The sequence below is a fragment of the Nannobrachium achirus genome (genome assembly GCF_963921795.1).
Source record: "Nannobrachium achirus genome assembly, chromosome: 8".
Classification (NCBI taxonomy): domain Eukaryota; kingdom Metazoa; phylum Chordata; class Actinopteri; order Myctophiformes; family Myctophidae; genus Nannobrachium; species Nannobrachium achirus.
In genome coordinates this window covers 14,543,694-14,554,406 of record NC_137817.1, presented here as the reverse complement: position 1 = coordinate 14,554,406, position 10,713 = coordinate 14,543,694, and the positions used below count along the sequence as shown (strand labels likewise).

The following is a 10,713-nucleotide window of genomic DNA, read 5'->3' as shown; positions in this document are numbered from 1 at the left end:
CCAATTGCAAGAGGCTGTACTTTGTCAGCTATACTGTGAGCCACCCCGCGCACAATGTCGGCCCGTGTGACGAGGCCTTAGTGGTGATACGCAGTGAGGTGGGCCCGAGAAGAAAGGACAAGCCGGACCCTAATCAGTTTGTTCTGGGCTGTTTGGAGTTTTAACTTTAAGGGATTTGGGGCATCATGATACCATAGGCCTACGAGTATTCCATTGTCAATGAGGGGCAGAACTTACAGAGAACTTCCTGTGTTCTGTGTTTTGCTATTGACCAGCGGGGCGATCCTCTGCAGGAAACAAATTCTTTGTTTGACTTTTTTGATTATCTTGGTCATCATTTTTTCACTGGAGAGGTTGAAGCGTGGCTGGCCTATTGGCAAAAGTGCTCAAAGTTTGTTGTATGCCCAGGGGTCACATTGGCCAAGCTTCACATAAAATAGCACTGCTTACTTCACAATGGGTGTACCCAGGGGGCAAAGGTGTGCTGCATTTGCCCCGACATAAAAAGTTGTCCACCAGAAATATTATCTATGAACCAGTAGGATCACAACCTATATGGACAACCCGGTCGATTTGTACAACAAAGTCCAATATGGCCGCCTCAATATTAGCCCCTATTAGTTTTAATGGGGGGTGAATAGGGCAAAATGTTAAACTGAGGAATATTTCCACGAAACGTCACAGGTTGATCAATGGTATACATATGAACATTTTTTGTATTGCAAGTTTCCATGAAATCCAATATGGCCGCCACAATATGGCCGCCATAATGTAAGGACCCAGAAAATAGGTTTTGCCTCTAACTTCTGAACCAAATGAGCTAGAAACGCAAACTTGGTGTCTATTTCATGGTGTCTGACCATGGGAGACTCAATGGAATAGCTAATTTTATTATTGGGTGTGTCTGGACCTTTATTGTGCATATTTGCAAGATGGTGGACTCCCAAAATAGAGCTTTAACATAATTTCTACCATGATTGTTGACTGCTTTTGCAAATACAAGCAATATGAATCCATTTGCTAAGATTTATGGCACAGAAGGGACTTATACCTGTATTATTCTTGAGTTTGCATGTTGTCAAAATGGCTGTAAACGAGATATTATATTTCCTGTCCGATTCTACTGTATGTAGTTGTAGCAAAGACTTCAGATAAAATCAGAGACCAAAACAATGTATCTTAGAAATTATTTTTTTATTTAAAAAAATAAATAAAAAAAGAGAGAGATTATCTCAATGAAATGAATGCAACTGCCTTTTTGGGTCTTTCACACATAGACATGCACATGCTTTCCAACAACTTCAGCTTCAGGGAAATTATAATGAACACATGATTAAAACAGGCTGCATTATAATGCAAATAATTGCTAGTCACTATCACTGTCATGTGTACCTATCCTGCTGCATCTTGTCTCCAGTCCTTGGCAACGACACCCCAAGTAGCATGTAATTCCCTTCTTCGCACATGAAGTTCAATCACCCGAGAGAGACTTGGAGTAGAACTGCTGCTCCTTCACTTGGAAAGGAGTCAGCTTAGGTGGTTCGGGCATCTAGTACGGATGCCCCCCGAGCGCCTTCCTAGGAAGGTCCTCGATGCACGTCCCACTGGGAGGAGACCCCGTGGCAGACCTAAGACCAGATGGAAGGATTATATATCCAGACTGGCCTGGGAACGCCTCGGTATACTCCCAGAGGGAGTGGAGGAAGTTGCGCAGGATAAGGAAATCTGGAAGTCTCAGTTGGAACTGTTACCCCCGCGACCCGATTCCGGATACGCGGTTGAAGATGGATGGATGGATGGATGGCACATGAACAGTTTTTCTGGCAGCCTTTGATACAGCTACATGATATTGCCTTGTCCATTGATATAGGCCAGGCTGGCTCTGTAGATGTACAGGGGACTGCCTTCCCATCACTGAGAGACCATCCATATGCAGTGAAGCAAGGGATGTCTGGCTTCGCGATGTGTGCAGTTTTATCTATTATGGCTGCAAGAGCAGCTCTTTTCAGGTGCAGGCCAAAGGCGTTTTCTGTAGGTGGCAGCAGCTTCAACAGGGTTGATCGGTTATTTAGGAACTTGTACACTCTCAGCTTTGCCAGGTCAAAGTCCTCCGAATGGTCAGCTTTTGATGCATATACAGCTATTGTGAGGTCTCTAGCCTGATTCTTGACATCCTCTGAGAGGGAATAAGAGGAATTTTCACCAAACTCCTGAAGTGCAGGGAGATCTAGACCCATGCTGGTCTTGAACCATGCCTTCTTTCCAGTGAAAAAGGGATAGCTGGTGGTATCTCTGCCACTCAGGCTGTGAATAAAGGGCAGGGCACGACACTGTGCGAGTCCAAGGGCTGAGACCATGTGATGGATAGGAAGATATGCATCCTGCTCTGTTCTCACCCACAGCTCTGGAAGGTCTAGGACAGGGGTGTCGAACTCATCTTGGGGTGAGGGCCGCATTGGATGAAAGGCGACTTGATGAGGGCCGAACCAGTCGCGGATCGGATGGCATGCACACTCGCGCACATGTTCGCTCTGTTTTTCTTCCTGTCGTCTCAGCCACTGCTGTAGCTAGCAGTATAGCAGTATATAATTTTACAAATTGTGTTCATTATTAAGTAAAATAGCTACTTTCATTATTGGTATTACAGTTGCAGTTAGGTACGAGAGATGCTATTTGTTTAAAGGAGTAGTTCATCCCCAAAATGACTTTTTTTTCTTTGATTACTCACGCCATGGAGAATTGAGTTCAATAATATATTTTTATTTTATTTGTCGCATTACTAAGACAAAAATGTGATAATAGTACACTTCCCCCCATTGATTCCGGATGGGGACCCAAATGCATTTGGGTCCCCATCCGGAATCAATAGGCATGCATTTATTGTAATCAAATTTCTGTTTTAGGAATGAGTCTACATTGGCTCCATGGCATTTTGGGGGTGAACTACTCCTTTAAGAAGTGCCAATAAGAATAAACCATTTCATAATAGAATAATTCAATTCCTGATAGTCTCCAGTACGCTATAATTTGTAAATGGCTAAAAAAAATATTATTGATGCAGGACAATAATTATTTTTATTGTATTTTATAATAAAAAAAATAAAAGTAATGAACAATAATGGCATATTCAGAAAATATCGGAATAATAAAACTTTTACATTTTTATTATTATTATATTTTTTAAATAAGTTATTTTTTTTAACAACATTAATTTCCATGTCTAATATGTGTAATCTTTGAGTACAGTTCGAATATTGTAGGTATGTTCAGGTATTATTCATAGCCAGACCAACCACCCTATTCCTAGCAATGCTGTCATCTTCAAAGAGAGAGAGAGAGCTGGTCACTTAACATTCCAATCAATCAACTCAATCACTGCCAGGTGGGAGAAACCTAGCCTGCAGTGTACAGACATTAGTTAGGTTAATTCTTAAAACAATCATAACTCTTGAGTTATAAGCTAGAGACTTACTTTTTTTTCCTAAATGCTCAGAAATGTATGCTCTAGCCTGGGGGGCCGGATTGAATCATCTCGCGGGCCGGATTCGGCCCGCGGGCCGTATGTTTGACATCCCTGGTCTAGGAGGTGGGTGGCAGCATGATATAGATGCCTATATCATGCTGCCGCCATGGGAAGGCAGTCCCCTGTCCATCTACAGAGCCAGCCTGGCCTATATCAATGGACAAGGCAATGTCATGTAGCTGCATCAAAGGCTGCCAGAAAAACTGTTCATGTGCGAAGAAGGGAATTGCATGCTACTTGGGGTGTCGTTGCCAAGGACTGGAGACAAGATGCAGCAGGATAGGTACACATGACAGTGATAGTGACTAGCAATTATTTGCATTATAATGCAGCCTGTTTTAATCATGTGTTTATTATAATTTCCCTGAAGCTGAAGTTGTTGGAAAGCATGTGCATGTCTATGTGTGAAAGACCCAAAAAGGCAGTTGCATTCATTTCATTGAGATAATCTCTCTTTTTTTATTTTTTTTAAATAAAAAAATAATTTCTAAGATACATTGTTTTGGTCTCTGATTTTATCTGAAGTCATTGCTACAACTACATACAGTAGAATCGGACAGGAAATATAATATCTCGTTTACAGCCATTTTGACAACATGCAAACTCAAGAATAATACAGGTATAAGTCCCTTCTGTGCCATAAATCTTAGCAAATGGATTCATATTGCTTGTATTTGCAAAAGCAGTCAACAATCATGGTAGAAATTATGTTAAAGCTCTATTTTGGGAATCCACCATCTTGCAAATATGCACAATAAAGGTCCAGACACACCCAATAATAAAATTAGCTATTCCATTGAGTCTCCCATGGTCAGACACCATGAAATAGACACCAAGTTTGCGGCCATATTGTGGCGGCCATATTGGATTTCATGGAAACTTGCAATACAAAAAATGTTCATATGTATACTATTGATCAACCTGTGAAGTTTCGTGGAAATATCTCTCAGTTTAAAATTTTGCCCTATTCACCCCCCATTAAAACTAATAGGGGCTAATATTGAGGCGGCCATATTGGACTTTGTTGTACAAATTGACCGGGTTGTCCATATAGGTTGTGATCCTACTGGGTCATAGATAATATTTCTGGTGGACAACTTTTTATGTCGGGGCAAATGCAGGTTTCCTAAAAAAAAGGCTGGTTTGCCCCCTGGGTAGTGTGATTTTTATTGGAAATAAAAAAAACATTTACTAAAAATAAATAAAACATTTACTAAAAGTACTACATTTTAATACAGAAACATATATATCTTTAAAATGTAGCCTACTCCTTAATTGTGTACTTTTGAATACTTGAATACTTTTCAATACTCTGTCCACTGTCCACTGTCCAGTGTCCACCATGTAAACAGTGTGGGGGGAAAAACCGTGCCGGCGGCCACCTAACACAAAAGACCACTATCAATAGGCCTACTCCAGATCCTCGCAGTAGACGGGCCAGAGACAAAGGAGTGCGTGTTCATTGGCTGCCGCGGTGTGCGCTCCGTTGTGCCCCTACAGGAGCAGCCAAACCCCGTATTCATATGATAATGAGCCCCTATAAATACAAACAACAGCTACCCAGCGGCAGCAAGCAACACGTCTCACTGGGATTGTACAATAAACAGAGGGCGCCTCGCCTGAAGAAGTATTGATTTTTATTACACACACACCCTCGCCGGTTCCTGCTGCCAGCTGCCCCTCATTCTCGGATAGTTTTACTTGGATCTCGGACTTCGCAGTGGAACCGCGGACATATTACGGCGACCTGTGCACCGCGTCGGGCTCCAACCATTACCCATGGCCCCTTCGGCTCGACCCAGCAGCAAGACCGGACTGGGAGAAGGGGACGAGGATGATTACTGGGTTCAGAAAGGGGACAGAAAGGTAGGCATGCAGGCAGCGCTGCTACGCGATCAAATCCCATCCACATGTATTTTGTATCGTGAACCACTGGGTTATGAATGTCGCGGTCCTTATTACACATTTATAACGCATGTTTCGCTTACAGACCAGAAAGCCGCTGGTGGAGAAGAAGCGACGGGCTCGCATCAATGATAGCCTGCTGGAGCTCCGGACTCTGCTCGCAGACACAGACGTAAGTAGGCTACTATAGCCTAGCCACTGTGCACTTCATCATCATCCCCTGACAATGTGTGATTCATAGTTTATCGGATTAGTTGCTGGGTTGCTAATCGGAGTCCAACTGGTTGTTCCTTTCCTCTGCAGTTTCACAATAAGATGGAGAACGCCGAGGTTCTGGAGATGACAGTCAAGAAAGTAGAGGACATCCTAAATAATCGAACGCAAGGTGAGAGCAAAATGGTATTCGCTGTGGACTGCCTACCCTCGTATCATTCATCATCATAGGCTACCTCTGACACAACGCTCCTATTGAGCCAGTGGACAGTGGTTCTATAAACATTCCCGTGTAAATGACATTGATTGAACCCATCTGAAAAGATTTCATGCCAAGGGACCCAAATAAGAGAAGATTTGTATTATATCGGTAGTCTACTAAGCAAACTATTGCTTATCCTGGGGGACCCCCTGAATGGCCCCTGGGAGTCCGCGGACCCCACTTTGAGAACCACTGTCTGTATTAGTCGTCGTTGTCGGGTGGAAAACCGTTGTCCAAAACCGTTTGTTTTGTATTTATCATTTTAAAAATGATTTAAAATAGTGAAAATAGACGATCTACTCACACAGTGCACTAGCTACTTTAGTAGCCTACTGTGCGACACTTTTGTATGATGAAGTAGGGCTTTGATTTATGAAAAAAACATACACATTTGAAACGTTTCTGCCTGAGCCTGGCAGTGACGATATACAAATTGAGGTCTAATCAGGTTTTCTCTCTCCCCACAGAGACTGACGTACAGAACCGGGAGTCCAGCGAGCGGTTCGCGGCGGGCTACATCCAGTGCATGCACGAGGTGCACATGTTCGTGTCCAGCTGCCCGGGGATCGACGCGACGGTGGCGGCGGAGCTGCTCAACCACCTGCTGGAGTGCATGCCCCTGAACGAGGACCACTTCCAGGACGTGCTGATGGACTTAATGACAGACACGCAGCAGCAGCATTCTGGCCACCACCAGAACGGCAGCAGCACTTGGAGCGCCGGCGAGGCGCTCTGCTCGGCTCTGGCCTCGCCCGGAGGCAGGAGCACCTGCAGCAGCGGGTCCTCCTCCACCTCCATCTCCAGCGGCGAGGACCTGTCGTGTTCCTCGGACATGGACGACACGGAGAGCGAGCACAACCAGAGCTGCTCCACCACCGACGGCCTGGATAGCCGGGCATCCCCCGGCATCATGCCCATCACTATGACCACCACCTCCTCCGAGTCCATGTGGAGGCCCTGGTAGCCATGCAGCCTAATGGCCCACAGTGGTTCTCAAACTTTTGTCATGTCAAGGACCCCCAAATTGACACGTATTAGCCCGCGGACCCCCGTTTGAAAAGACATGCCATCCAAGGACCCTTATGAAAGAAGATTTTTTTTACAGCTATTCTCAACCATCAAGGACCCCCAGATTAGGCTGCGGACCCTATTTAATGGCATTTCTATCTCATTCTCTGGGACCCCAATTTATATTGTAAAATGAATGTTAATTTAACGCTGAGAGTGTACCGATGGTCCATTTGGTTCCATTTGTACACTCTCTGAGTTACTGACCCATGCAGGGGACATTTGGTTCCTAACTATCACTTAGCTGGGGACCCCCTGGAACTCCCTCGTGGAACCCTGGGGGTCCCCAGACCCCTCACCCCACTTGGAGAAGCATTGACCTAGCCTATCACCTCTGGTCTGGGATGTATTATTAGTGCAGGCCCACCCCGAGGCCAAGGTTGTGTGACTTATGCCCCTATACCTGGAGAGCATCGTCGACGCAGGAAATTCACTTATAGCGCAATGGAGGGATACAGGAAGAGTGGACACCTGAGAAATGTGAAATTGGCATTGTTTTCCCCCAAAATGTGAAAAAGTACATAATAAGAGTATAGGTCTATGCCTGCGGCTGCTTTGGGAAATGGTCTGACAACCATAGGCCTAGGATACATGATTTGAACATGCATTATCAGACCTAAATGTACCCTTCAACTTATTGTTTGTGCCATAATGACTGACGATCCACAGATTTTGTAGCAATTGTTGAAATGTTAAGCCTTAAAAGTAAAATGTTCTAGCCTATAGGCCTACCAAATGTTTTTAACCCGATCCCGAGGATGCCAATTTAACATTGAGACTTCTCAGGTGCCCATGTTTACCCAACAAAGTGTAGTAGAAAGGAAGGATTTTCAGTTTTTTTTTTTGTAAATAATGATGTGTATAAAGGATTTACAAGGACAAAGCTCTTTTAGAAAACCGAGAACTTTGGCATGAGACCCATATAAATATTTCTATTGTAGCTATTTAAGGCCACAGAGGCCTGTAGTTTGCCCCATAGCCTCCTCCAGGATGTTGTAATGATATAGACGTGTTTTGTTATAAAAATGTATTAAAAAAAATCACACCCAATGTGAAGTGAGCGGTGGTCGTGCTTGCATAACGTCTTCAGACTAGGATTTGAGTCCAGGATGTACAGGCTATGCTACACACACACGTTTTGCTATGGCAAAACGCTGAGGAAAATGGCTACAGACACACGCACAGCCACTCTAAGGAGCGGTTTACCACCGCTCAAAACATTTTCATTAATAAAGTAATCTAATGCCAATGTCATCGTCCAATACCCTTAATTCTAGGCCTATAGCTGACAATTTAAACTAGACCGGTGCAATTATGGAAACTTGCAAGTGTTGTTGCACAGGAACTCAGGAATCCACAGGGAAACAAATTCTGTTTTACCATTTACGTATATTATTTATTCTGATGTCTGTCTGATTAGACATTATATTTTCCAAGATATCAACCCAGATAACTTCACAGTTTAAAGGTTAACAAAAAAAAGTTCACTTTAGCTGTCATAAAAGGATTTGGTATAGCACAAGCTTATAGCAGTTATTTGATTTTCTTTGTCAAATAACTGCTTCAACTCACTGTGTGAATGTCGTTTAGGCATAGTGGCTGTAGCCTAGTTAGGCGCAATATAGTTCAAAATTGAGAAATACTGTATATCAGGGTTCCCCAATAGGCGGCCCGCGGGCCATTTGCTGCCCGCGGGGGGCTACTGTCTGGCCCCCACCAACCCCAGTAATAATGGTGGTATCCACGAGTTTCCAACGCCCCATAGTGCATTGCGCAAACGTCTGCATCGAGGTTCCGCCGCCGATTTACAAGCTCACAACGGGTTGCATCTGCGACGCGACGTGAGCTTGTATGTCTGCTGTTAAACCCGGAAGTTTGGTCCTGATAGTCTCCAGTAAACCCCCGGGGAAACTTGTGGATAAGAGCAGCAACAAGACTAGTATATCGTCATTGTTGGGTGAAAACCTTGTATCTCAAAATGTGTACGTTCTTTCACAAAGTAAAGCCCTGCTTCATCATACGAGGCCGTCGCACAAAAGTAGTGAAAACAGCAGATCTACAATCACACAACGCCTCGCACCGCGAGGCGTTGTGTGCTTGTAGATCGGCTGTTTTCACTAGTTTAAATCGTTTTTAAAATGATAAATGCAAAACGAACGGTTTTGGACATACAAGATTTTCACCCGACAACAACGATATCTGAACTGTCACTGGAGTAGCGGGAACACCACCGTCGCCCCCTGCAATGCTGTGGCCCTCGGCTTGGTACCCTATAGACATAATTCGGCCCTTGGGGAAAACTAATCGGGGAACCCTGCTGTATATTATTATGTGAACAAAAATGTCTGCTCCTGTGCATGTTCGAACCTCAAGTCTGTTCAAGTCTAGTCTAGCCCCATAAAAGAGCCTGTGTGCACATGAAAGGGCTCCGATCACACCTTTGCCTGACCAGCCCTGAAGTGTTGTCCCTCACACCTCCAGATACAATGACCGTGTTCCACAAAGGAGCGTTAGATCCTGTCCTAACCACCGCCATCTGAGGGGAAGCATTGTGTTCTGAAACAACAGGCTACTCGCACGTTTTACTTGAGTAAAAGCAACAAGACTGCAATGTAGAAATACCTCCTGAATACAAGTAGAAGTCCAGAATTGAGAATTTACTTGCGTGAAAGTGCAAAAGTATTGGTATCAAAATGTACCTAAAGTACCAGAAGTAAAAGTGCTCATTATGCCGAATGTCACATTTCAAGTTTTCAAATATATAAAAAATATTTTGAAAATTGCAGATCTACAAGCTCACGATGCCTCCTGATGTGCTATTTTCAAATGGCCGAATTATAGGCTACTGTATGTTGAAGTGTGTATGTATGTTTTCTAAAAATCTACAAAGTAACTATAGTTACTTGTAGGACTAACTCAATTTAGCAAATACATTGTGTGGAGTAAAGGTACAATATTTGGATCTGAGATGTAGTGGAGTAGAAGTGAAAGTATTGGAAACACTCAAGTAAAGTAAAAATACCTCAAAATTGTGCAGTAAGACAATAGGCCTACTTAAGTAACTGTACTTTACTTTATCCCTGTGCGCGCGCACACACAGTGTAGTCTCCTAGGCAGGCCTACTGTACATGTAAAGACACAGGCCGCAGCTTTCATGTAGGCATAATGTGTCCTTGAACACAGTTGCATTTCGTGACAACCCTATTCAATGACAATCCTGTGTCAGTAGAACTATTGTAAATGGGCATGGCAAGTTTAGCACATTTCAACACAAACTCAAAGTGCTATACACAAAATGTGAATCATTTGAGACTAGTCAGGTGATAAAACAAAAACAACAACTAACAATTAAAGTAAAACACAATAAGACAAGAAAAATTACAGTGCAGAAGAAATGATTAGCTAATTTAAAAGGAACCTGGTGCATAAACTGAAAGCTACTTGTTAGTTATAGGGGCTTTTAAGCTGTGACATCATTTTGTAGTCAGACCTCCAAGCAGATTTATTGTCAATATGTGTCCCTCGCTATTTTAACAGATCCGAGACAAAAATAACGACTAAAGTATAATTCTACCACTTTCCTTTCAACAACAAAGAGAAGACAAATTAGTAAATACTAAAAATAGTAAAAAGATTCACGGGCGCTGGGGCCTTTTGGCCCCAAAAGTTCTCCTCTGCCTACAAAATGATGTCAGACTTAAGAGCCCCATAACCTGTTCCAATGACCTGAGCATCTGGATGG

General features: G+C 43.4%; 1 protein-coding gene across 1 annotated transcript; it reads left to right on the top strand.

Moving 5' to 3' along the window:
• Positions 1-5,107: 5,107 nt before the first annotated feature.
• her13 (hairy-related 13) lies at positions 5,108-7,192 on the top strand. The gene is made up of 4 exons (XM_080731357.1): positions 5,108-5,389; positions 5,514-5,600; positions 5,732-5,813; positions 6,371-7,192. The coding sequence occupies exons 1-4, from the start codon at positions 5,303-5,305 to the stop codon at positions 6,865-6,867; spliced, it is 753 nt and encodes a 250-aa protein (XP_080587483.1). The 5' UTR covers positions 5,108-5,302; the 3' UTR covers positions 6,868-7,192.
• Positions 7,193-10,713: the final 3,521 nt, after the last annotated feature.